Below are 27,169 nucleotides of genomic sequence, written 5' to 3'. Positions count from 1 at the left end.
ATAATTATAAATATTATCTAATAGGAATTTAACTAAATATATAATAAACTGAATGTACAAAAATGAAGATTTTATAAACATAAATACCATTTAGTAACATCAGTATAAACTGAAATAAATATATAATATTTATTCCTGAGATTCATAAGCACATATATCATTAATAATTGACTTTATAATATTATATAGAAAGTTTAATATTAAGTAACAAATTATTTCGTTATGTAATTAAATTTTTAAATTGGCTATTACTATTAAATAATATCGTCCTGATTGGCAACATAGTAAATTTGTAATTGCTAATTAAAGTCTAAAAATATTTATTGGAAGAATATTGATGATATTAATTTGTTGATTGATATATCAATTAGTTTTCCGATTAAAATTATCATTGGAGGGATAATTATTTAAAATACCATTGCACTCAGTCTCGTGTAATTGTACACTATGGCCCATTTCTCTGCCAAGTAATTTGAAAGGTGAGACCTGAAATAAATTAATCGAATAAGCTTGACTTGATAGAAATTAATTGACAATATTATTTATTATTTTTATTTTAGATCACTGGTGCCTGATACCTTTTTGGACATGAAACTCTGGATGTCATGTCCCATAAAAAAAGCAATTCGTTGTAAAGCGAAGAGTGATCGTAACCGAGCTCTTGGATCTGGATTTAGGATTTTTTTTAGAAGATCTTCAGCAGCTTTTGAAATTTCAATATCTTCCGGTAATCTTCCAGGAACAATTGCAATACCGTTAAGGATACTGTCCTCAGTCAAAGTCTCTGGAAACTGTAAAAGATACATTGATTTAAAAATAGTTTCAATTGATGATTGATGGGTAATTTAATCGCTTGACTAAGCGATGAATAAGATGATTAATAAATTAATATTATTTTTTTATTGAGCAACAACGCTTAAATTATTTGATAAAAGTGATTGATAAATAAGTAGCTATAAATATTCAATGTAATTATTCAACCGATTAATTTTTGTTACCGAGAAAATTATAAATAATTATTGTTTATTACGCACTGCAATCAAATATTTTTATTCTTGCTGATGATATTATTTTCATTTTTAAATATTATTTATTTTGGCTTGGATAATTTTTTATCACGGATTTTTTTTTTAAATAAATTTTTTAAATTAAATATTATTTTGTATTTCTCGATTTAATTATTCGGAGAATTAAAATGTAAATTAAAGAGGTAGATTAGATTAAAATAAAAAGATGAGTTGATAATTTAAAAATGTAAATAGAAGATTTGAAATTGCAAAAAATGTGGAACGCTTCACGATTTTGCGTGTCATCCTTGCGCAGGGGCCATGCTAATCTTCTCTGTATCGTTCCAATTTTAGTATATGTACTGCCGAAGCAAGTACATCTATAAGTGCGTTGAAACTTTTATATATACTAAACAGCATGTATGAAGAGTACATACGAGAAACTTTTTAAGCAGAGTCACCTGTCGGTGGGGTTGGAAACACTATCCCCCACTCTTAAAAATATTATTTTAATTTTATCGATCAATAAATACTTGATTATTTGTTTATTTATTTTATTACTACAATAATGCTTAATTATAAATATTAAAATGATAATCTTTTAAATATTTCGAATTTTATAAATTTATAAATTGTAAAATTGAAACTCACTTTATCGATAAAGTTTATTTTCAAAAAATACAATAATAAAATTTGATAATTTTTTAAGAGTGAAAATTTTAATGAAATATTCTTTTTCGTGGGATAAAATTTAATTTATTTATAATAACAACAAATAATAAAAATATAAATGAAATATTGAACCGAATCGTCAGTTGTGCTCTATTAATAACCGAAATAAATATTAACATAATAAATATAGTTGGTATAATTAAATGCAAAACGGGTGTCTGGTCTGGACACTGACCTTGACCGAGACTCGTAACGGTATAAGTAGAAAGGATTAAATATTACGCGATTGAAAGATTAAATGTATTTTATCCCCACTTTGTTCCAGAGATTGTTTCCTATCCGAGTACTATCATATTGCGAAGCCTAAAGTCCTCGAATATTTAAAAATTGAAGAAACTTATACAAATATTAACATTGACATTAATATTTAATAAAATATTGTCTCTTAATCTGAAGATAAAACTCTTCTTCTGTTCTTACATCTCAAAAAGTTGTGTTAGCTCTCAAGCCAGCAAACAACAACTGAACTGAAACCGCCTCCTTGAGAAGTTTAAAATAAAAATTCTAGTAAAATGTTTAAACGGCGACGGCGTAAACATTGGCGAATAAAAGTATGTAAAAAATCAAGTTAAAATCAAGATACTAGAATAATTTAAGCTTAATTTATTCCAAGTATTGTTAAATAAATACGAGATTTCTTACAGGATAATATAAAGGCAAGTACATTCTCCTTGTATAATTATTAGCAAAGGGTGCAGTGATACATACATTTTCCCAACGGCGTTAGGATCACTCATGAATAAGGTAAAGAAACACAAGGGCAAAGTCATGGTCTCGTGAACTCTCTACAAATGTAGATAATTATTTCACTTGGCTACTCTTGTTTATCAACAAAAAATTATTTATTTAAAAAATTAAATATTTTTTATTGTTTAAGCCAAATTTAAATGGATAAATTTAATTTAAGGGAATTCTACAAATTTTTGAATTTCCCGCTAAGAAAATTTAAAATTTTATGTTAAAAATTTTTGTGATAAATATTTAACACTTTTATTTAATGGGTGAATTTAATATTTATTGTGTTAAATTAATACAAAAAAGTTTCAAATATTTAACATAAAAATTTTTAACACAAAATTTTTTGACGCAAAATTTTTAACTGTGTATTATAATTTTTATTTGAATTAAAACTTTTAAATAAACAGCTTAAAATTGAGTAAAAATGAACGAAAGAGGATGCGGTGAAAAAAAAAAAAATATAGTAAGTAAGATTGAAAAAAAATAATAAATTATTGATTAAATTGAGAAATGGGTAAGATGCGTCGAGCGGATGTCACGGAATAAAGAGGAAGCAGACAAGATAGACGTTGTAAGTTGTCTTGTATGCTACATACAATCTTTCTCTATGCCCTTTGGCTTATCTCATGAATATTCAGCGAATACAATAAGCATATAAATATAAAAATGAATGCACATTATCACCGGTAAAAAATCGTTACGACTGTGTAATTAATCGTAATATTTGTACGTGGATTAAATTAGCCAGAAAAAAAAAAATAAAAAAATAAAAAAATAGTAATAATATAAATGATGGCAACTACAGCAACTACAGGTGTTGATTATTGAAATATATAATCATAATCGGACTCGTTCTTGTCTACCTTGCTATGCTGTATTGAGTACATTGACATCGCGTCGGTTTATTTTATGCTAACTTTAGCTTTAATTCAATTTTATTCCTGGCGCCGTAATCAGGTTCTTTATCATACCCAGTTTCTCTTCCTCTCAATCAAGTTTCATCCTTCAAGATGCTCCTTCATTTTAATTCTCTTTATCTGCTTGTTATCTCTCAAAGCTCAGAGCTACGGAGCATTTAAATTTATTGAGTTTTGAAAAATAAAAAGGTGGATTAAGAAGATATTAAATTAATTTATAATACTCAAATGTTTAACAAAATTTCCTCATTTTACAGTTAAATAAAATAGTGTAATTAATAGACAAGTATTTTTTGCTGCGTTGATTTTTTTTTTCGCCTCATTAGTTAATTTTTAGATTTTTTTTTTAAAAGAAAAAATTAAAAAATAACTTTATTGGTTTTTTATCTGAATTATTAAAAAAATTAAATTTTTATAAAATTATTATTCATTAATTTTGAGTGTTAATAATTTTTTAAAAAATAAAAATGTTTGCAAATATTTTTGCGTAAATTTGTGTCCATTTAAAAATATTTAAATTAACAGAATTTAATTTTTTTTTTGTTAAAAACTGAAAAAAAAATTTTTTTCAACTTTTTAAATAATTTATTTGATAAAAAAAAAAAATTTGACGTTAATTTTAATTTAAATAAAATTTTACTTAAAATAAAATTATTTATGATATTTTTTAAATATAAATTTAAGAAAATAATGTCTCTTTACTTTTCAATGTAGATAAAAATTTAACGAGTAGAGACACGATGTATAAAATATATACAAAACTAGGAGTCCTTGTAAAAAATCCACAAAACGATTTTGATGTAATCTTTCGTCACCATGTAAATGATAACAATGAAAAAGCATGAATGTTAATAATATTCTAGTATTATCTTGGGATAATTGGGCTCCGCAAGGTATTTAGTAGGCGTCGAAGACATCACAGTTGAATGTAGTAAAATGTAGAGTGCAGTAAGATGTAGAATGCGGAAATATTGGCATAAGCTGAGCCAGATATTATATTAAATAAAATAAAGTAAAGTGTATCTGTAAAAATGAGAGGCCGAAAGGGGAAAAATAGTTTTGAGATAAGAATAAAGTGAAGATGGTGACGATGGTGATAGAGATGTTGACGATACAGATAGCAAGTGGTGAGTGTGGTGGTGGAGAAACGTGGTCGTTTGTGGTGAGCATGTAACGAACGTTATATTAGCCGAGTTGGTTATTAGAGAGTAAGAATAATAAAGATAAGGACTATGGTAAATCCTCCTTCAGGCGCCAGGAATAATCTTACGGTCGAGTATTAGATGCACGTATAATCTTCTCTCACGGCTTCAAGGCTATTTATAAACCAGCAGTACGAGATTGCGTGCTGTACGCAATACCCTATAGACTGGTCCGGTTAGTATATTTACAATAAGTAATATACCTTGTAAGAATTAAAAAGAAACTGATTGCTTCCGTTTCCTCAGAATTTATTTTATCTTCTTTGATAAAAACAATGAAAAATTTCCACAGTAACAACTTGCAATTGATGATTGATGGGTAATTTAATAATTGACTAAGCGATTAATAAGATGATTAATAAATTAATATTATTTTTTATTGAGCAACAACGCTTAAATTATTTGATAAAAGTGGTTGATAAATAAGTAGCTATAAATATTCAATGTAATTATTCAACTGATTAATTTTTGTTACCGAGAAAATTATATATAATTATTGTCTATTACGCACTGCAATCAAATATTTTTATTCTTGTTGATGATATTATTTTCATTTTTAAATATTATTTATTTTGGCTTGGATAATTTTTTATAACGGATTTTTTTTTAAATAAATTTTTAAAATTAAATATTATTATGTATTTCTCGATTTAATTATTTGCAGAATTAAAGTGTAAATTAAAGAGGTAGATTAGATAAAATAAAAAGATGAGTTGATAATTTAAAAATATAAATAGAAGATTTGAAATTACAAAAAAATGTGGAACGCTTCACGATTTTGCGTGTCATCCTTGCGCAGGGGCCATGCTAATCTTCTCTGTATCGTTCCAATTTTAGTATATGTACTGCCGAAGCAAGTACATCTGTCAGTGCGTTGAAACTTTTATATATACTAAACAACATGTATGAAGAGTACATGCGAGAAACTTATTAAGCAGAGTCACCTGTCGGTGGGGTTGAAAACACTATCCCCCACTCTTTTATCTTTTAAATATTTCGAATTTTATAAATTTATAAATTGTAAAATTGAAACTCACTTTATCGATAATGTTTATTTCAAAATTTTATTTTCAAAAAATCCAATAATAAAATTTGATAATTTTTTAAAAGTGAAAATTTCAATGAAATATTTTTTAGAAAAATATTATTCAGTTTATAAATACGAATAAAATTAAAAATTTTCTATAAAATGAATAATTAAGAAAAAAAATTTTAAATAATTTTTAAAATTATCTTTCTTATTATATTTAAATTCCACTGATAGAAAACAGACACAGAAATGAGTTATAATTTTTTTTTATTATAAAAAAAAAAAAAAAACTGATAAATTAATCATTCCTAAATCCTCACAAAATAATGAATTACAAAAATAATAAAAACCGACACAAAATGATTAATTTGAAGAATAAAAATTTTTTTTGTAAAATATAAAACCCACTCACTATATTTATATCTCCGTGCAGAATAAAATGTAAATAAAAATAAAAAGTTATAATAATAAATGTAAAAACGCGGAATCGCACCTGCAGGATTACCCCGAGTTATACCCGGCTATTTCACATCGTCCGTATTGAAGGTAGGTAAGTTGGTTGGTTGGTACTCATACACCGTAGATAATAGCCAGGATCTATAAATAGAAGGACTCCGTGAGCCCCAGGAGAGCTCCTCGCGAATTGCGAGTGAAGAAGAGGAGTGAGAAAGTTGTACACGCGAGCAGCTAAGTATCCATCAACCTTTACTTTTTATATTATTTAACTCAACTTCAACTGGCTTTGCTGAGCTTGAGCGTACATCGTACGTAAGCCACTTTGATGAGTACCTGATCTCTGTGCTATAAAAACTGTACTATAACATTACATTTTATAAATAAGAACACCGAGGATAAAATAATTCTAGAGAACCTCAAGAGACAAACTTTTATTCTCGTCTTTTCACTTATTTGTTATTTCTTTATCGTTCTTTGAATTACCAATAAATTAAGTCCCTTAATCAATTGACCTTGTCGCTTATTTATTGACAAATAAACATTCTATTTTTGGAATTAATTTCTTATATTTCAGAGTTGGAATTATAAATTTAACCACTAAAATTTGATAAAGTATTTCAGGCATTTAAAAAATTTTTATTGAGTTATTTGCTTAATTTATCAACTTTTTTATTGGACAATTCCAATGTAATTGCAATTTTAATTAAAAAAATTTGATTAGTTCAAATTTTTTAAGTATATATTTAATAAAAAAAATTAATATTAAAAATAATTATTTTAAAATTTTACTGAAGCTCATAATTTTGGAGATCAGTCAAATTAAACTATATTTTTTTTATCAAAAAAAAAAAAAATTTAATAATGAATTAAAGAATTGTTTCAATTTTTTTTTTACATATTTTTCTTCTCAACTTTGTTTGTAAAAAATTCAGATTTTTCTGAAAAATTCCTAAAAATCCATTCTTGATTTTTTTGAGTATTAACTGCATCCCTATAAATCTTTTAAAATTAATTTAATAAAGAAAAAAAAATCCTGACCGGTTTTTTGACTATTTTAAGGTCAAATAAAGAACAGTTTAGGACCGCAAAAAGGTTTTAAAATTATGTGTGGATCAAGCGCATCACAAAAGAGGTAACTAAAGGCAATAATTATTACTGTAATTGATAAGCAGTCTGCCCTGACCTGGGTCAGAAAGATTGCAGTTTCACAGTTGGAACAAATAAAACAGATTCCGAGAAAAGTCGTGTGTACTGATGCGGACTAGTTACTGAGGCGGATGAACACAAGCCGGCAGCTTGTCCGTTTAATATTTTCTCATGTTGTAAATAAAAGTAAACATGAAAATAGTATTGCGCTGTACTGTATAGCAAGCAAACTTATACAAGAAATTCCTTGTTTTTTTGTTTTGAATCTCGAGAGTCCAACGACTCGGTTAAGAGTTGGGTATTACATATATTTCCCTTCTCCGTCTTCTTCTTGGTCTTCTCAGGCATATCCTTGGGTGTGCTCGTCGTGCGGACGAAGCAGCTCCTGGACTAGGTATAAACTACCTCGGCATATAGAAAGGTAGAGCAATTCAACTCGGCCATCATTACAAAGTCGTCTTCTTCTTACTACATCCCCCGGTGGGTGATTGGTAGCACAGGTCTATTTATATCTCGAGCCAACCATCGACAAGTATAGTAAACTGTATACTAACTAGAAGAAAAAACTTGACTATTTTCCTGGCGCTGGATCAGGTCTTTAGTCTTCAGTCTTCAGTCTTCACTCTTCACTCTTCACTCTTCTTCTTATTCTTCTTCAGTGGAAAATAACTAAATACACAACAATTCATTTTATTAATCGACACTTGTCTAGATTAATCGGTGTAATATTTCCAGGACTAAGTCCTACTTAAATATTCTTTTGGCTCTTTTGTAATAAAAAATCGTGTCGGCTCTGTATCACAACAATCTGTATGAAATATTGGGCTCCGCATCCTCAGCTCTCAAGTCCCAGAGGTATTAAAACTCGTTAGTTTCTAGCCTGCAGGAGTTTGGGCTTTTAAATTACCATTGAACGTCTCAAGATTTTTTAATTTTTAAATCAAAGTTTTGTAACTATTCATCAATCGGTTTTTGGTATTTTTTTCACACAAAATAGTTCTTCAATAAGCCTAGTGGAGGCTAAAGAAGAAAAGTTTGAAAAATTAAATTTTTTACTAGGATTTATCGATTTTTAAATACCAAATTATTTTTTATTTCAGAACACTACAAGGGCTGGAAATCATGTCAACCAGGGTGGATCCTTTTTTTTTTTTGTAGCCTCCACTTCACCGGCCTGTACTTTAACCAATTTTTGATTTTTTTATATTCTTGAAATGTCAATAAACAGTATACAAAAAAAATTGGTAGCAAAAATATTTTCCATTTTTTTTTATCGTAGTTTTAAAAATCTCCAAAATTTATTCGAAGATCTTTCTAATTGTAATTGAATTATTACAAGATGTAGTCTCAAATTTAAGTGTCAAGGATATTACTCACAGTTTTTTTTTTTTTTTTTTTTTACAAGGAAACTGTTTTTTTACTCAAAAACTAATTTTTCCATGTGTTCTTGATTTTTAACATTTTCCAATATGAGAAAAAAATTTTAAGTAGTTATTTCAGCTTTAAGAACCGTAAATCCTTAAAAGTAATAAATATAAAAAAGATAGTTTTCGTCTAGATACTCTGATCGTTAAATTAAGTATAAGTTTTAAAAAGTGACCCTTACAAAACAATAAATTACTACAGAATTATCGTAAAAGTTCAGACATATGTTCAACCCTCGGCGGCATCCTGTAGTTTGAAAATGTTACAACAAAATTATACGGGTTAGTAAGAAATTTTTCACTGCCCGTTGCATGATATGAATAATAAAATAGTTTTTTAAAATAATTTTGTATGAAAAGTTTTGCTGAAGTAAGTTTAACTTGAATTTACTGCTCTTGAATTGAGTTTACCGTGTATAATGTATCCACAGTGCGTATCTATAGATACCGTATAGGGAATCTTATGTCCGATGGGTCTTATGTTCGCGATCGAAGCTCATGAAAGCAAAAAGCTAAACCTGCTTCTCAGCTCGCCCGTTCAATCCTTTTTGCTCGGTTTGTTTGTTTTTTACCTTTGTTTTTCATAATATTATGTCCTCGTTTTCTAGAGACCGCTCTTACTTTTTGGATTTATTTATATTTATGCACGCGAGGGATAAATGGATAATATATTATATATTATATAAATAAATGGGGATAATAGAATTAGTGTTTAAGATATGCATGAGATACATAATTGTAACAAAGAATAAACGCACGTCGGGATTTAAATATACACCAAGAATCGAAGGTCGAGGATGTGAGGATAGAACATTATAAGTATTAAGAATCCTTGAGATTTATGAGGGCACTGGCCATGAGTTGCCTATTAATAATCTAATAAATTAAACCCCGGAGAGCATTAACTCTCGTTACGATTTTACTTTACGTATGAATTGTATATTGATAAATTGCTGTGAGTATCCTACTTAAGGGTTGTAATTTAAACTTATGTTTGCTAATTTTTTAAACTTTATACTAATTAAATTTACAATTTTTTTCAATCAAAAATAATTTAGATAGTTATATTATTTTTTTTTCGTTGAAAAATTCTAAAGAAAATTGAGGCAATTACAAATTTTTTAAGTTAGTAAAAATTTCTATTTTTATTTTGAAAAAAGTTGATAAAAAAATTAATTTAACCTAAAAAATATCTTTAATAATTTTTTTAGTAGTTAAATTTTTGAAAATAATTTTTTACACTTTTAAAATTAATTTAATTAAAAGGAAAAAAAATTTTTCTTCTTATATTTATAATTTTGAATAAAAAAAAAAAATAATTATAAGGGTAAAAAATTTTTAACTAATTCTCGAAACTTCTAGATCAACACAAAAGCTTGTATTTGTGTAAAAGTATCAGTAAATAGCTAATTATGATTATAAAAAGCAAAGTTATTGTAAATAAGAATAAACATTGTTACAGCGAATTCATTAATGTGGGCGCCGTCGTGATTAACGTTATTGCATTGTCAAGGCGACGAGATATATTGCATGAAATAATTACAAAGATGAAGAGAACGTTTAAACATATCTTTATGAGTGGATGGGAAACCGCGTGATTGCAATACAAATTAATTTTAATGTCTACTAGAAATAGTGTCGTCATTAAATATTATAACAAAATTATATTTTTTTTTTTCTTTTATTCTTTACTGATGGTTGTATATTAAGTATTGCATCAGATTTCAGATGCGAGTCATTGTAACGCTTTTTAAATTTAATACTATTAACAGTATCGCGAGCTATTAAAAATGATTGGCTAATTAATAATGATTCAAACAATCACGACAGCAAGACCATGATCTCGGGGTCTTGTTAAAATAATTACATTAATCAGTAATTAAGAATACTATTTATTTTCACACAGTTTGCACATTATTTAATTTTGGTAATTGCTCTAAAGTGTTCAGAGAAACTAAGATATTTAAATGATTAAAATAAAAAGCTCTGTAAATTGTGAATTGGTTTGGGCGCTACCGATTTTAAAATATAATCCGGGTGTGAATAACAATAATAAACCGTAAAAACCGCGGCACAAGCAATAATCACCTCGGATGATATGATGGGTAATGATCGGGCGGCATCAGCCTTTCGCGTCCCCTTTCCGTCCTCAGGTCATTATTCAATTGAATTCAATGCTAAGCCAGTCCACAACCATTAGGAAATTGCCTTCGAGAACTTTCTTTCGAGACGTGTCATCGTTGTCACGATATGCTTTACAGACAAACTATCAGACTCTAAGCTGTCAGTTATGGGAGTTGAATTATTTTAATATGCGTTACATTTTTTTATTTTTATTTTTCTGGCTCTCAAATGTGAAAAATTTAATTAAATAAAATTATTTTTAATTAATTCTTTAATCATTTATAAATTATTATTACTCAAAATTTATAATAATAAATACTTTTAAAAAATAATAAATGATTTTAAAATTTTTAATTTTAAGTTTTTAAAAAATTACTAAATAGTTAAATTTATTAATTAAAAATTTTTTCTATAAAAAAATTAACTTTATCAATTTTTTCATTTTTAATTTATAATATTTATTTTAATTCGCGGGAAAAAGAAAATTATATAATTTAATGAAAGCTCTGAAAATTAACATTCACAGTTTGAATTTAGAAAAATGTAATTTTGAACTGCAATTTTTTTAGTTTTTTTTATAAAAAGCAACGCTTATTGCTATTTATAATGTAATTTTTCGATTTTTCTTTTTTTCATGTTGAAATTTAATAAAAATTTGATTAAATAAAATATTTAAAAAATTTTTTATTAAAATATTAAAGTCTTATTTTTAGCTTGAAATTAAAAAAAAAAATTATTTAACGATAAAATTTGTCGAAACTTTACACTTGATTTGCAACTAAATTTTTGTAAGCATGTGATGCTATTTAACGATAATTTCACGACAATATAATTCTTTATAGGTGTCGAGAATTGAATTAAAGATAATTATTAAATGATTGCCCGATGGAATTCGGCCGGAAATTATATATGAACGAATCTGAATGCGGGACCAGCATCGTCGTTGAAGTACAACAAAAGTAAATAAAATATACGCATAAAAAATTAGTATTCAAATAAATAAATGAACAATCAATCAATTCAAGCCTGATTATCTACGTCATGCAAGGTTTCTCACGTTATTCCGAAGCCGGTGAACTATTCGAGCCAGGACAAGAAAAGAAAAGCACCGAGGAGGTAACGCCTTGCATAAAACACCCTACTAATCTTTTTCTGTCCTAAAGCAGCGTATCTTTTATTCTAATTCAAGCATTGATTATTTACCGACTATTTATCCGTTGCTTTTACATTAACATTACACTAGATCAGATCTTCAGTTCTCAGTTTTGAATTCTAACACATACAATCCTGCCCTTTGTGCGCATAAGAATCTTTAAATCCTACAACCTCCCACAGGACTTATCTTCAACAGAATTGGAACTCAGTTCTTACAGAGCCGATGGAAAAAAAAAAAAAAAAATAACGTGTGACTCACATCAACAAGAGTAGCACCAATAATGAATTAAAATTACGTGATATTCTTCAACGTGATATCTCTTTTCCTTGTTGTTGTTGTTGTTGTTCATCGAAAGTTTGTTTTTATGCGCAGTTCAAAGCCTCGTGGCGATTGATAATTTTTTTTAATTCTATTTTTTTATATGTAAATAGTTCAATCATTTATCTATTGACTAATTTATAGTATATTTTGTGAAACCTTTCAGCTCAATCAAATTTTAATTCTTGATAATATAGTCACGGAAGTTTTATTAAACATAATGCGTATTATTTAATATCAACAGCAAATTTTTAAATATTTAAATTATATAATGATAAATTAATTTGTTTAAAATTTTAAACAATTTTATTTCTTAGCTGAAGAAATAAAAATTTTTTGCATAGTCACTATCTTGTTGAGAAAAAAAAATTCTGGATGAAAATTCAAAAGTTGTCTATTTATAATTTTTATTTTTATAAATTAAAAAAAAATTTTTTTACCAAGAAAATTAATATAAGAAAAATATTTATTTCGTCAGCTAAGAAATAAATTCATTTTTTTTTTAATTAATTGTTCTATCCATTTTTAAGGGATAAAAATTTGTCATAATAATTTCTCAATAAAATAATTATAAAAATTATAAAATTTTCCATAAAATTTACTCTTAAAAAAGTGATCTGTCAAAATAAAATTGATATACATATTTTTTCATAATAAACGATAAGCAAATGATTACATCGGTTTGAATATAAATTTAGTGCCTTGTAAAATACGTGATAAGCCTTGTTTCTTGTTTACTGGCCTCGGTAGCCGAATTCAGACAATAACACCCGGATATTAAATACAAAAAATTTTTTCCAAGTCATTAGTGATAGGACTTGAATATAAATAAAAGAAATAAAATTTACTGAACCATAAAAATTTCTAACTTGAGATTTCAATAGATTTTTGCGTCATGCCTGATCGCCTTGACACCTGTATCACGATATACTTCAAGATAAGAGTAATTATTTATTATTCATTAACAGATGACGCATAGTATGATAATACGGGCCGTAATGATAATGTTTATAGTAAATAATACTTGATACTCGGCCGGACGTCAGATGTAATGTAAGTGAGAACTATGAATGGAGTACCGTGGATCTCCTTGTCTCGCGCGTGATGTGCATAATTTTTTTCCCAGATATATGTGTACATTAAATATGTATGTACAAGACGTAGATACGTTTGACCCTCTTGGCGCCTCGTGCTAAATGTCATTACTCTGTTGACAAATAGCTCTTCATTTGTCAAGTTCATCATTTTTAAAAGTGACCATTATTTTTTCTAGCGACCTTGCTGACACATGTGCTTTAATTTTCAATTTTTATAATTTTATTCTTTGCTTTAATATAAAAAATTAATTTTTAAAATTAAAATAAAAAATTAAATTTTTTCAATTTAAAAGAAGAAAATTAATTTTTAATATAAAAAAAATTTCAGTGTGCAATTTATTTATTTTTCTGAGCAGTGTTTATTGTAAATAATAATTTTATTTAATTTTAATTTGAAGCTAACTTTGTAAATACTGATATTAATTGCTTAAAGCTAAGCTTTAGAAGCAAAATAAATAACTAAAAGTAAAAAATAAAAAAATTTCACTAGAAGCTAGAAATATATTTTTTTTAATTTTTAAATTAATTAAAAAAAAATTCTCAAGTTTCCAAATTAAAAAAAAAAAAAAACTTCTTTACAAAACAAGACAAAGCCAACATCCATGTTCTCTCGAGGTCGCACGTACGTTCATATAATACTCGTAATACATGTAATACAGATAATACTTGTAATACCCGTGTAACTTATTATCAAGCTGCACACCTGCACACTCATCGACAAAATCTTAAAACCCTACTGACATGAACTTGTACCTACAATACAGCGCATTCGATCCAATACAATGACCATAGAGTGCACATGTGTAGAGTACTTTCGTCCGTACATCGACCGCGCAAGTGCGTCCTTGCCTGGGGAGTTTCTTGTAATTCAGCTTGAAAGACTTGATTGCCCAGTCGTTGCACTCTCCGGTTTAAAATTCATCAAGTTCGAGTTTTAAATGAATACTTTGATTATCAATTCTTAAAATATATCTCTCTGGTACTATCACTTAGTAAAATTATCAATCTTGCGTTGAACCCGGACAGATATCGGCTTCCTCAACTGAGTGTGCGGCGCACTCATTGCCGTGATTTTAGCTGGAAAAATACGAGCTCAGCTTGATGATTTTGAAACCCGAAGAATAATAATAAGAAGAAGAGTTGCATCCTATCCGCAAGAAGATAGTGGTACAACAATGGTATAAATGCCAGAGTATAGTCGGAGTATATAAGAGTAGGGACGGAACGAGTTGCTGTTCAGGTTTTGCTGCAAGGGATCGTTAAGATAATCGTTACTATCCTCATCCTAACTTAGACTCTGTATAGTCGGATGCTGTTGCTCTTAACAACCCTTTCCCCTCATACTCTTCGTTGGGTCCCGGGTTTAGCTCTTGGGTATTTGCTTCAATGATATTTCTTCGCTCGTATCATCAATCTTTTGTCCGGAAAAATTCAATCGATCATCAATATTAGTTCATCATACGGTTAATTAAAATTTATTCAATTATCGTAGAACAGATGCTAATCTTAGGCCGGTTTCCAGCCTAAGTCGATGACCCAATAGACCCAAGACTCTTCGTCATAATAGGAATTCACGTGGTCGAGATTACCTTTGTTTGTTTGCTACTTTCTGGCCATTTTCAGCATAACTTCCAAGAGCTAATCAGAGTGAGATCCTTATCTGCAATTACGATGGATTTCGTGGCGACAAATGTTTGTCTAACGCTGTCATTATACATCGCAAGGAGCCCAAGGTCCTTGTCTTCTCTTTTTCCTCTTCACCTCGGATTCTCGTATAGGTGCCATATAATTCTCCTTATCCACACTAAGTTTAAATCTTTCTATTACACCAGCGACCTTCGTAGTCAAATTTATATTTATTGTCAAAGATTATTTTTTTTTTTTTTTTTTTTTTTTTTTTTTTTTTTTATTATTATATAAACTTTCATTTTAAGAAACTTTTATTTATTTCTTCTTCTGATAGTGCGATATTTTATTGTGTAATCTTTCAATTAGCAATCATAAATATCTTATATTGGTATTTTTATCTCGGAATTATTTTGTTATACTCTTAGTGACCACTAAAAATATTTAAAAATTTTTTGCTGGTAGTTTTAGATAAAAATTTGTTCTAAATAGATGAAATATCATTAATTTAAAAAATTATTGGGTGAAAATTGAGCGATAAACAAAATGGCTGTTTTAAAGTTGGCAAAATGGAAATTAAAAATGGCGCGTTGAAAAGCGCGCGCAATTTGAAATTTAATCAACAGTTTTAGTCGATAATAATTGTGATAGAAATAGTTTTGTTTAATATTATATAAATTTTACAAAACAAAATTAAAAAAAATTTGCTTTTCTTTGTTCAGTTAGCTTTCTTGAGTTATTTTCCTTTTAAATCAACAGTCAGAGATTTTCAAATAATTCATTCCCCTCAGAGATATTTTTCCGTGTTTTTATAAAATTTAAACCCCCATCTGGTTTGTTTTCTTTCTTTAAATCTCATAGTTGTAGATGAATAAAACTAAAAATAGACGTAAAAACCTGATACAAAAACTATCGTGTGACCGAACTTTGAAGGGCTCGTTCTAACACCGACTCACACATAAAAGCGACACACACACAACAGGGAAAACCGGATTGTGTATTGAGATAAATTTAAACTTAAGACGATCGTTTTATAAATTTAATATTATTCTTAAAATAGTTTTGATCATTAAAATTTAATATGAATAAACTAAAAATAAAATAATGTAATTACATGAAAGAGATTATTTTTATCTCATATAAAAATGGAAAAAAAAATAATAATATAGAAGAAAAAAACAAATTAATATCCACAGAAGGAAATGTTGAATCTACAAACTTAAAGGTTTTATATTATTCAGGTGTAATAATTTTCTTTCTGCGTTTAAATATTACTCACATTAACATATTCCCATGTATTACATACTAATGTATGTGTGTGGATTTGCTTGTAAATATTAAAAATATAAATGTACGTTCAATGTACTGCAAAAGAAGCACGAGCCAATGCAAGGGAATGCATTAGAAGAGAACGCGCATAAACTAAGTGTGACCTTGTATTGGTCACTCGACTGTAAAAGATCATAAGGCTAACAGCCATCTAAGTGTAATCAATTTTATATATTTTATGCAGGATTATATTTTTTAAAAAATAACATTTATTATCTATGGATCGGTAACTACAATTTTTTAATGTCTCTTGTTCATTTTTTTCCTTAATTAAATCACAAGGAAGTTTTTGTTGAAGAAAATGTCTGACATTGAGAATCGGCATTGAGAAAATGTTTAGATTTTAAAAAATTAATTTTCCCGAGAATAAAAAAAATTTTGCCGCTTTCAATAAAGATCTTCCCTATTTTTGGTCGTTAAATTGAAAGTTTAAACCACTTTGTTCCAGATTTTGGGAAAAAGAAGAAGAAAGAAAAAAATCGTTAGGGGACAAAAAATCCCCCGAACTTTTCTTTATCTTCATGATACATGTTATGTAAGATTTTTTCAACCTTTTTGTGCTAGAAAAACATTCAGTTTCATGAGAAAATTTATTCTCAATGATTTTCTTTGTTTTAAACAAACTTATTAGCTTGAAATTTTATCCCCGTGTTTAAAAATAATTATTTATACTTCAAGGGGTAAAATTTAATAGATCAGTTTTTGCTCAATAAATTTTTACAGATTAATAGCTGAGATTATCTTTGGCTAGAATTTTTAACGGGCATTAAAAGTATATGTTTCTGTATTGAAAAAGAGACAAGATCCATTAATTTTGCAGCAATTATCGGTGCCGATTTAAAAGATATAATTGTGTAAAAAAAGGATAATTGCTATTAGACCACTTATTGGATACTGAGCTCGACTTTAAAATTTTTTATTTTTATCGTACTTATTAAATTATTAAAACGAAAAAAAATTTTTTTTCATTATTTAATTGCATTTTACTGAAAAATTATTAAATAAACTTCTTTACGCATACAATTGTGTTGTGATTTTGACTATTTAAAATTTTTTAATACAAAATTTATCATTGAAATAACAAATTTTACTATCTAATCGTTAAAACGACGATATTACTATTTGAAACAATAATATTAAGTGTTTGTATTGCTTATTATCATTTTTTCTCCTTCTAGTTCAATCTAGAACTTTCTTGAGATTAAAAAAATAGATTTAAAATTTTTTTTTTTAACAAACTAAAATAAATTAATTAAATTAAAAAAAAAAAATATATTTAAACGTGAAACTGCAGTCATTGCTTTTAAATATATTTTTGAAACTACCCGTTATTTATTTTTATTTTTAACGTCAATTTGCGCGTTAAGAAATTTAAATTTAAATTTTAAAAAATTTATTGAAGCAAAATATTTTTAATAAATAAAATTTTAATGTAAAAATTGTTAAAATAATTGTCGCTCTTGAAAATAAGTGACCTTTTGAATTAAAAAATAAATTAATCACTCAAATTTAAAACGAAGAATTATTTAATATTTCTAAAAGTAATTTTTACAATGTCAGCAACTATTTATCCAATTGAAGAGCCTTACAGAAAAAAGTATAACTATAACTAATTTATATTAGTATGGTTGTTATTTAATAACAGTCTTTATTAACTTCTATATTTTTAGAAATAAGATTAATGCCACAACCCGTAAAAATAAAATATTGGTTCTTTTTATCCTTGTCCGCCTCTATATTGCAATCTTACTAACGGGATGTAACGGTTAGCAATCACTGGTTATACGAAACTATTAACTTAGAATAACAAAATAAAACAAAATAAATATATAAATCACCTCTTTAACAAATATACGCATATTTAAATACTACGGAAGTAATAATAAAAAAAAAAAAAAACAATCCAACTATTAATACAAACGTATTTTTTTTTTATCATTGTCTCGCGATATTCAATGACGAATGAAAGAAGACGCTTGGCAATTGGAAACCGCTTGTGTGAAATAAAATTAGTGATAATTTATAACACTAACAATAAGATAATTATTTAACAAATGAGTCAGTGTTTAAACGTTAAAATTAATTAAACAAACTGTTAAAATAGATAAATTTAAAGGAAACGACACCTACGTCTTTAAATTACAGATAATTATATAAAATAATTTTGTTGTTGTCGTTGTTGTTGTTGTTGTTATTTTTTATTCCGTGTCTATAATCTATGATCATGGGAACATTAAGTAGGTCACAATTAATAAGCATATTATTTACGGAATTTTTTTTTACAACTAAAAATATACTTGCGGATTAAATTTATGGCATAAATTATCAAAAAAATAAATCAATAAAACCGTTAGTGCCAGGAATTAAATTTTATAAATTTATCAATTAATAATTCAGACCAAAATAAATCAAAAAATATAAATTTTTTTTTAAAAAATCAACAAAGAGTCGATGCCCGAAACAAAAACAATGATTTTTTAAATTAAATTTAATTTTGGGAATTTGAACGATAAATTAAAAGAATTGCAACGTTAATATAAATATTTGACATGTAAAAAAAAATAAATTAAATTAACAATAATTAATCTTATGGTTAACATCCTCGTCTAAGTTTTACATAATCAATAGATGTGATAGAATAAAATAAATTCCCAAGATTAATTTATTTAAAATATTTTTAATATGGACGAAAATTTAAATATTATTTTTATTTAGTGGTAGCAAGACGCAGAAGAAAGAAGGGATTTTTTGGGGGGATAAAAAGAAATCTGAAGATGATAAGAGGTCGTGTGAGGACTGAGACCATAAATATGATGGAAAATTTCCAAAATAAAAAATAGGGATTGAAAGAAGATGGAATATAGGTAAGAAAGATCTTGAGTCTTATTATTTATAAAGAGAAAAGAGGGAGAAGTTTCTGCTGATGGCTGGTCCCGTGAAGCAGATGTAGGAGTAAAGGGAGGAGCGGGAGGAAGCGTTCGGGGTCCCTCGGTACGACCCGAAGAGTTGTTGGGTAGCTACAGACCGGGGTATATAAACCGCGGATCGTCGATTCTGTCTCGACACACGACCCAATCTTCCTCACGATCGCCTGCTACGGTCCCTCCGTTGAATTTATATATATATGTATATATATATATATATATATATATATATAAAAATATATATATATATATATAAATATATATGTAAATAAATATAAGATTTTATACGCGAACGTTAATTTGGTTTTATATATTTTATCGAGTTTGGAGATTAAGAAGTTTCGTGATTAAGGATCAATTTAACTAGCATTTCAAAGTGAGTATTAATTTTAATTATTATTTTTTTTTTTTTAATTTATGTTTGATTTTATTTGAATATTTTGTGATAAGGTAAAAGACCCAGTTATTGAATTTTACACTTGCAATTTTATTTTAATAAAAAAAAAAAAATCAACTCTAATAAATTTAATTTTTGAATTATAAATTTTTTAAAAAATTGATTTTTTGAGAAAATTTAATTTTTTTAATTAGAAAAAAATTGCAAGTGTCAAACAACTAGTCCAGTGTCAATAACTGGGTCTTTTTACCTTAATAATTAAAAATAATAATTGAATAAATTGCAAGTGAATTTAAGTAACTCCTTATAAAGAGATGAAAAAAAGGGTTTCGTAATGTAACAAGGATCTTGGAAATTTAGCAATAACTTGACCTGCTACCTCTCTTGTTATTATCATCACAAAGTAATGCAACAACTTTTGCCGTAATTGTTATTATTGTCACAATAACTCATCAAAATTAATAAGCTATTTAACTAATATTAATCTACTAATTTTGTTGAACCGCAAAATATTATGAAATTACTAAAAATATTTTTTTAAAAATAATTTTACTGAAGAAAGACTCTTTTTGTTGGTTGTTATTACATCTGATACAGTTGATGAAGTAATAGCGGGGTTTAACATAATCAATGGCATTTCCTTTTATCACGCCTGGTGTTATAAATTACTATCTCCGTTTTATTTTATTAACTTAAAAATTATTAAATATTTTAACTTTTTTTTTTTTTTTATTTATTTATTTTAAAACGAAATTTATTTTATTAATTTATCAATAAAAAATTTTAATTATAATTGACTAATAATTTGACAGCTACGAAGAGTGTTAAAATGAATGTCGCATCCTGTCATTAACTCGATAGAACTCGACATGTTAAAAGCATTCAGTTCAATGTCACTTATCCTCGTCAACGACCCCTTATAGAAGATATTCAATAAAACTCTCTCTAATCCCTTGTCTCGTGCCTAGTGTCCGTTAGTAACATCAATCATTTCAATCTAAAATTTTCATTTGAATATTACTCCTAACAAAAAACTTTTATTAATATTTTTATTAAATTAAATTTTAATTTTGATTATATATATATATATATATATATATATATATATATATATATATATATATATATATATATATATATATATATATATATTTTTTTTTTTTTTTAATTTAGACAAAACAAAATGAAGGTTATATTGGCAGCATTAGTATGCGCTTTGGCAGTACAAACTGTGATGCTGATGCCGGTAGCGGAGCCGGGATCTGAACCGCTTCCAGTGGTGCCGTTGGAGAAGAGTTCCGCCCAACACGTGCTCAGGCGAGAGACTGTCGAAACTGCACCAGCACCTATTCCTACCGAGCACAAGGAAAACGAGACCCCGGAGGCACACAAGGCTCACGAACACCAGCATCAGCAAGTCAGACTCGTCGATAGACTTGAAGAAGCCATCCAGAATGTAGAGAAGAAAGAAGAGAAGAAAGAGGAGGCTAAGCCAGCTGAGGAGAAGAAAGAAATTCTTCTTGATGAGAAGAAAGAGCTGCCGGAAAAAGATGAAAAATTAAAGTCCGTCGCTGCGGAGGCTGTTCCTGAAAGCATCGCACCCGTTGAAGCTCCAGTTGCTGCACCAGCACCAGTTGAATCAAAAGTAGGTTTTTATTGATATTATTTTATTAATTTATGGGCAGATGCAGAATTTTTGCCTTCATCTCAGAATAATAATTAATTTTTGATATTACGCCGAATAAATTGGTCATATAAAAATTTTTTTGAATAAAAGTTGTTAAAAATTTTATTTTGCAAAAAAAATTTCTCAGAATGTTTTCTTATGATGATTAATAAAAATTTGAATTATTTATTATGAATCTTAATTTTGAAATTACAGTCAAAATATTGATTTATAAAAAAATTATAGACATTTTTTGTTAAAAATTAAATTTTTTATAAATTTTTTTTCCAAGTCCAATATTTTCAGCTTAATGTCAAAATTTAAACCATTCATTTTGAAAAGACAAAAATTTTGATCTTATTTGTGATTAATAAATTGAATGAAGAGTAATTTATTGGTTTATTCCAGCCGGAAGCGATTGTACCAATCGGAAAAAGCGCCCCACAAGAAGAAGCCGTCGAGCCAAAGACTGAAGAAAAGCCAGCAGAGGTCCAGACCCCAGTTGCCAGTGAAACAGTAGCTGCACCAGCTGTGAAAGCCGCGGAAGTAATCCCCGAGCCGTTGACCCCCGCTCAAGCTGAACCCGCTAAAGAGCCAACCGTCGAGCCAGTTGTCGCTGAAGAAAAGAAAGAGGAAAAGAAAGAAGAACCCAAGAAAGAAGTTAAAGCCGATGACAAAACCGACCGCGTAACTCGCGGAACCGAGGAAGCTTCACCAGTTGCTGCTGCTGCCGCTGCTCCTGCTCCTGCTCCAGCTCCAGCGGCACCCGCACCTTCTTTGGAAGTCGCAGCTGCCTCTGACGAGCCTGAGAAGAAAGAGGAGCCTGCTCATGAGACTTTTGAGAAGAAAGTAGAAGCTGTCGAGGCTGCCAAAGAAGAAAAGAAGCCAGAGGAAATCAAAGAAGAGCCCAGTGTGAAGGCTTTGGAAGCTGTTGCTGATCCAGCTCCTGCTGAATCTGCTGCCGCTGCTTCTGCTGCTGCTGCGCCAAAAACTATTGAAGCTGAGAAGGAAAAGGAACAGGCCAGTGACATTAAAGCCGTCGAGCCAGTCAGTCTAGGAAAAAGTGCACCTGTTGCTGCTGAACCAGCCGTTGCTGAACAGCCCCAAGCTTCTGAACCTGCAGCTGTTGCCGAATCGACGCAGCCAAAACCAGTGCCTGTTGCTGAGACGATAATTGCTAAATCTGGAGCCACCGAGGCTGCCAAAGAGACCATCGAAGCTGTAAAAGCTGAGAATTCTTCAGAGGAAAAGTCCAGCGAGGAAGACAAGTCCAGCGAGGAGGAGAAGAAAGAAAAGCCCGCGGAGATCAAGCCTGTTGAAGCTAAGAAACTAGACTCAAAGCCTGAGGAGCTCCCGAAACCTCAGGAGTTGAAGGAAAATTGAGTTGATCAGTTCCAAAGTTCGAGGAAGATCAGGCGCTTTCTGGTCTGCATTCACTGACCCATCTTTTTTAAAACTCTAAAACGAAGAAATTAAAACTTGAGAGAAAGAGAGAGACGCGAACGAACGAGCGAAAGACAAAAGAATGGGCTAGAATAATCGAATTAGTATGCTTGAACGATGTTGAATGTATGTTAAAATGATTGAATGATGATATAAGAATAATCGAAATAATCGACGGCTGTTGGATTAAGGAGAGAGATGGTGAGAGGGACCAAAATACGATGGATTTATATGTAATAATCGAAGACAAGAGTTGTCCTCACGGTCCCTAGCGCGCTGCGACCTCGAAGAGACATTATTTTTTTTTTTTTTTGACTTATTTAATTAATAATTATTTAAAAAAAAAAAAGATTCTCTCTTAATTCGAGCTCGAACCGCTCGGGACTCCGTGATAATATTTCGTCGCGTTGAACAATTATCGATTGGTGTTCACCGCGACGATCAGCTCTCCTTACATTATTATTACTATTATTATTATATTTTTTTTTAATCATCTCACCTTTTATCGTTAACTTACTCACTCGCTCGCTCACTCACTCACCAATTTATTAATTACATTAATAACTCTCTCCATTTATATATTACATACCACCCCTAATCCATATTGTCCATTTGTCCTCATTAAATTCCGAATCCATTTGTTTTTGTTACTCTCCTTTATTTTATTATTTTTTTCTCCCAAGATGCACATTCAGAATTTTATTCTCTCCTTACATTTCCCTAGCTTACGTGTCATTATTTTTATTATTATTATTATTATTATTATTATTATTATTATTATTATTTTTATTTTTATTATTAATTATTAATTATTGATATAATTTTTATTATTAATACGTTTAGTGACGGTACCAATAATATTATAATATTATTATCGATTTGTATTATTGATATCAATATCGTTACTACAATAATAATTTTCAATTATTATTTAAAATGTTTATAGTTTTTTTTATTTCATTCCTTTTCGTTTTAAATCCTATCCTGAACTCCGAAATTTTATTATTTTAAGTAAATTAATAATAAAAAATATTATTTATTTTTGTCAGAAAATTAATAGATAATAATTTTATTAAATTAAAAATTTGTGCAAGTTAAAAAAAAAATTCCAGTCAAATTTAAAAAATTCAATTTTAATAATTTCAAATTACCCGCCAGTTAATTATTAATTTATAATTAAAAATAATAATTAATTGAAAAAATTTTTTCGTTCAAAATTGAGGAAAGATTATAAAATAAAGATAATTCTTAAATAATAAATTAAAAAAAAAAAAAAAGTTTTGTAATTCGTAAAGTAGTTAATGCCCAAATGCTACTTGTTGGTTTATATTGTACAAAATATGTACATAGTACAATATAAGAGAATGTAAAATTAATTATCATGCAAAAACTAACAACACTAGTTGTAAATACGTATGAGAAAAAATTTTTTAACCATTCTAATTATTTGCGGCATATTTGATACGTGTTATGTGTAAATTTCTCAATATTTTTTACACCATGGGATACTTGCAATCGTTTCTATTAATCAGACAAACAACCAGAAAGGCAACGAGTTTCAAGGGGTCAAAGGGGAAATTCTAAAATGTCATTGCATTTTGCAATGCTGGAATACCTGAGTAAGTTTTGAATTGTAGAAAATTGTAGAACATGGTGTAGTAAAAAGTATACTCTGATATCTGCTTCCGTGGCGCAATTGGCTAGCGCGTTCGGCTGTTAACCGAAAGGTTGGTGGTTCGAGCCCACCCGGGAGCGGTTTTTTTGTTTTTTAAATTTATACTTTTAAATTCAATTACAATTAAATTTTATCAATAACTATTTACAATTGCATTGGAAAAAAAAATTTTTTTTTTAAGTCAAATTTTAATTACTAATTTCAAAATATATATTAAAAATTTTTCAAGACTTTAATGGATTCTCTGAGGAAAAATTTAATTGATAAATATTTAAATAAACTTTTAATACTCAAAGATAAGTAAATTAAATTAGAAAATGAAAAAACAAAAAAAATTTTTTGACCCCGACGTGATTTGAACACGCAACCTTCTGATCTGGAGTCAGACGCGCTACCGTTGCGCCACGGAGTCCCATGATATATCGTAGCTGCTAATTCAACATAATAGTTAGGCTTTTCAAGCGTATATTTACCACGAAATATTCAAACTTAATTGTCAGTAACTGTGTTTTAAAATTCGGCAACCGATATTGCCGCTTGGCGTTAAATAAAATAAAATTAAATAAATAAAATAAAGTTAATTATTACCTTGTTTGTAAGAAGAACACAGGTGAGAACTCCCAAAGCCCACCAATCAACTTCATGGCCATAATACTCTCCACGTACAATTTCAGGAGCTTTTTATTAAATAAAAAATAAATTTATTAATTAAATAAATTTTTTGATCCAGTAATAATCAACGAATAATTTGTGTAAATATTTACCCATATATTCTTGAGTACCGCAAAAAGTATTTGTACGATGCAAAGGCCGTAACCATTTAGCTAGGCCAAAATCAATTAGTACCGCGTGTCCTTCATTGTCTAATAACACATTTGTAGCTTTTAAATCTCTGTGAACAATGCCAGCATTGTGAAGAAAATCTATTGAATATAATTAATTATTATTAATAAAATAATTATCAAATATTTTATTAAATTGTAAATTTAAAATTTTTACCTATAGCTAATGCTAGTTCAGCAACATAAATTCTAACAACTTCTTCTGGTAATGTCTCATACTCACGAATTAAATAATAAAGTTCACCACAATTTACAAATTCTGTCACTGTAACAATTATTTTACATTATTTATATTTAATTAGGATGTTATAAATTGTAAAAAAATATCTTTCAAAAATAATTACGCATATATAGAGTTTTCCTGCCTTGCCAGTGATGACAAGAACGGACGATGAATGGATGACTACTGACAGCTTTTTGAATCGCCACCTAAAATAAAAAAAATTTATTAAGTAACGAAATAACACTTGATTAAATTTATTTGATAAATTTAATATTGTATAATTTATATCTTTATGTATATTGCCGCTTGGCGTTAAATAGAAAAATAAATAAATATAAAAAAAAAATTTTATTATACTTTACCTCTTCTTTAACTTGCTCGATTGCATTTTCTTCAATAATTCTTGACTTACTGATGACTTTTAAGGCGTAAACATTTCCAGATAGTTTATCCTCGACTTTATATACTCGTCCGTAAGCGCCTTTAGCGATAAATTTAATGAAATTGTATTCATTATTAATTGGTTGTTCTCGAACTTTGAATTCTGGTAGAAAAATAGCTTCGAATTTTGGTACAGGCCACGCTGTTTTTGATGAGTTCAGTGGATTATTCAATGTTCCTTCAGTCCATCTATCGATAAATTAATTATTTATTAGTTGACATTGAAAATTATAATTATAAATTATTTAATTTAACACAATATTAAAATATATAAATTTAAAAAAATTTTTAACAAAACTTTCACACTTAAATATTCAATTTTTTAATTAAAAAAATACTAACGTTCGTCTAGAAATTCGTGACCATGGCCTACATTCCTCGTAAACAGATTGTGATTGTCCCGTACAACTTCCACTGATGATACTACTCAAACTACACTAAAAAATTAAAAAAAATTTGTTTAAATTAAATTAATTTATTTATTTTTATTTCAAATTAAAAATTACCTGACTATTATATTTACGTCGAGAATAATGATCTATTTTATGATTGCTGTTTCCCATTCAATCTGAAAAAATATAAAGAATTAATAAAAATTAAATAAATAAATAATCAACAATTAACAAGTAAAAACTAACCTATAAATTTTATTTATCTAAATAAATTACAAATGACAGTTTTATAATTATTTATAATACTGCTCGTAAATTGACGACTAATTAACATGTTATTTGTTAATTAATTTTAAATATTATTTAATGTCACGCAATAATTAAATAAATAATATTTACAATAATTAACAAATGACAGCTTGTGCAAGTCATTACAATTTTATTATTTAGGGATAATTAAATTGTAGTGTAATAGTTAATCAACAATTAGCACATGACAGGTATAAAATATGCGTGTAAACAAAAACTTTGTTGGTATAATGTATATTTGTTACGGATTTTATTTACAAGTATGAAAAATAATGTAAGAGACAATTAGGAAAATTTAGCTGATAACTTATTACTTACTGGTAAAGTAGTCGTCGTTGTCTATCCGTGTATTTGTGGCATTGAAGTGAAGTTAGGCATTATAAATTTTTTTATGAAAATAAATTTAACAGATATTTAATAATTTTAAGAATTTTATGGCATTTTATGGAATTTTTTAAAAATAATTTTTTGGAACAAATTATTTTATTAAATCTTGACAATAAAAATACATGAGAGTGTGAATTTAGTCAATAGTCGAAACTCACAAAAAATGGT

The 27,169-nt window shown here is 28.0% G+C and overlaps 2 protein-coding genes and 4 non-coding genes across 7 annotated transcripts; 2 read left to right on the top strand and 4 right to left on the bottom strand.

Annotated features, from left to right (window-relative positions):
• Positions 1 to 117: 117 nt before the first annotated feature.
• S6kl (ribosomal protein S6 kinase like) lies at positions 118 to 27,169 on the bottom strand. 2 transcript variants are annotated; one of them, XM_074260045.1, is made up of 10 exons: positions 26,933 to 27,169; positions 26,420 to 26,481; positions 26,256 to 26,350; positions 25,835 to 26,102; positions 25,594 to 25,678; positions 25,407 to 25,514; positions 25,172 to 25,330; positions 24,996 to 25,084; positions 579 to 791; positions 118 to 486 (listed from the first exon to the last, which is right to left on the bottom strand). In XM_074260045.1, exons 2-10 carry the CDS (start codon positions 26,474 to 26,476, stop codon positions 364 to 366), a joined length of 1,197 nt encoding a protein of 398 aa, XP_074116146.1. In that variant the 5' UTR covers positions 26,477 to 26,481; positions 26,933 to 27,169; the 3' UTR covers positions 118 to 363. The 2 variants fall into 2 exon arrangements, with proteins under 2 accessions (XP_074116146.1, XP_074116145.1); XM_074260044.1 differs by lacking the exon at positions 26,933 to 27,169 and adding an exon at positions 26,552 to 26,845.
• LOC141524642 (U6 spliceosomal RNA) lies at positions 1,279 to 1,385 on the bottom strand. Its single transcript, XR_012478743.1, has one exon. It is a non-coding gene; the product is annotated as a U6 spliceosomal RNA (small nuclear RNA).
• On the bottom strand, positions 5,351 to 5,457 carry LOC141524641 (U6 spliceosomal RNA). Its single transcript, XR_012478742.1, has one exon. It is a non-coding gene; the product is annotated as a U6 spliceosomal RNA (small nuclear RNA).
• Bnb (bangles and beads) lies at positions 19,390 to 23,673 on the top strand. The gene is made up of 3 exons (XM_074237782.1): positions 19,390 to 19,602; positions 20,797 to 21,268; positions 21,698 to 23,673. Exons 2-3 carry the CDS (start codon positions 20,807 to 20,809, stop codon positions 22,670 to 22,672), a joined length of 1,437 nt encoding a protein of 478 aa, XP_074093883.1. The 5' UTR covers positions 19,390 to 19,602; positions 20,797 to 20,806; the 3' UTR covers positions 22,673 to 23,673.
• On the top strand, positions 24,414 to 24,487 carry Trnan-guu (transfer RNA asparagine (anticodon GUU)). Its single transcript has one exon. It is a non-coding gene; the product is annotated as a tRNA-Asn (tRNA).
• Trnaw-cca (transfer RNA tryptophan (anticodon CCA)) lies at positions 24,748 to 24,819 on the bottom strand. Its single transcript has one exon. It is a non-coding gene; the product is annotated as a tRNA-Trp (tRNA).

Source organism: Cotesia typhae, unplaced genomic scaffold, assembly GCF_013202065.1.
Source record: "Cotesia typhae breed Kobodo isofemale line unplaced genomic scaffold, CoteBio_Ctyphae contig_22, whole genome shotgun sequence".
Classification (NCBI taxonomy): domain Eukaryota; kingdom Metazoa; phylum Arthropoda; class Insecta; order Hymenoptera; family Braconidae; genus Cotesia; species Cotesia typhae.
This window is presented reverse-complemented; position numbering and strand designations above follow the sequence as displayed.

Excerpts from the sequence above, each read along its gene's own strand:
- Bnb (XM_074237782.1), top strand. The coding sequence starts at position 20,807 with ATGAAGGTTATATTGGCAGCATTAGTATGCGCTTTGGCAGTACAAACT. Across the intron at positions 21,269-21,697 it reads CAGCACCAGTTGAATCAAAA|CCGGAAGCGATTGTACCAAT; the intron begins GTAGGTTTTTAT and ends GGTTTATTCCAG.
- S6kl (XM_074260045.1), bottom strand. The coding sequence starts at position 26,476 with ATGGGAAACAGCAATCATAAAATAGATCATTATTCTCGACGTAAATAT. Across the intron at positions 25,085-25,171 it reads CGGTACTCAAGAATATATGG|CTCCTGAAATTGTACGTGGA; the intron begins GTAAATATTTAC and ends TTTAATAAAAAG. Across the intron at positions 487-578 it reads AGAGTTTCATGTCCAAAAAG|GTCTCACCTTTCAAATTACT; the intron begins GTATCAGGCACC and ends AATTTATTTCAG.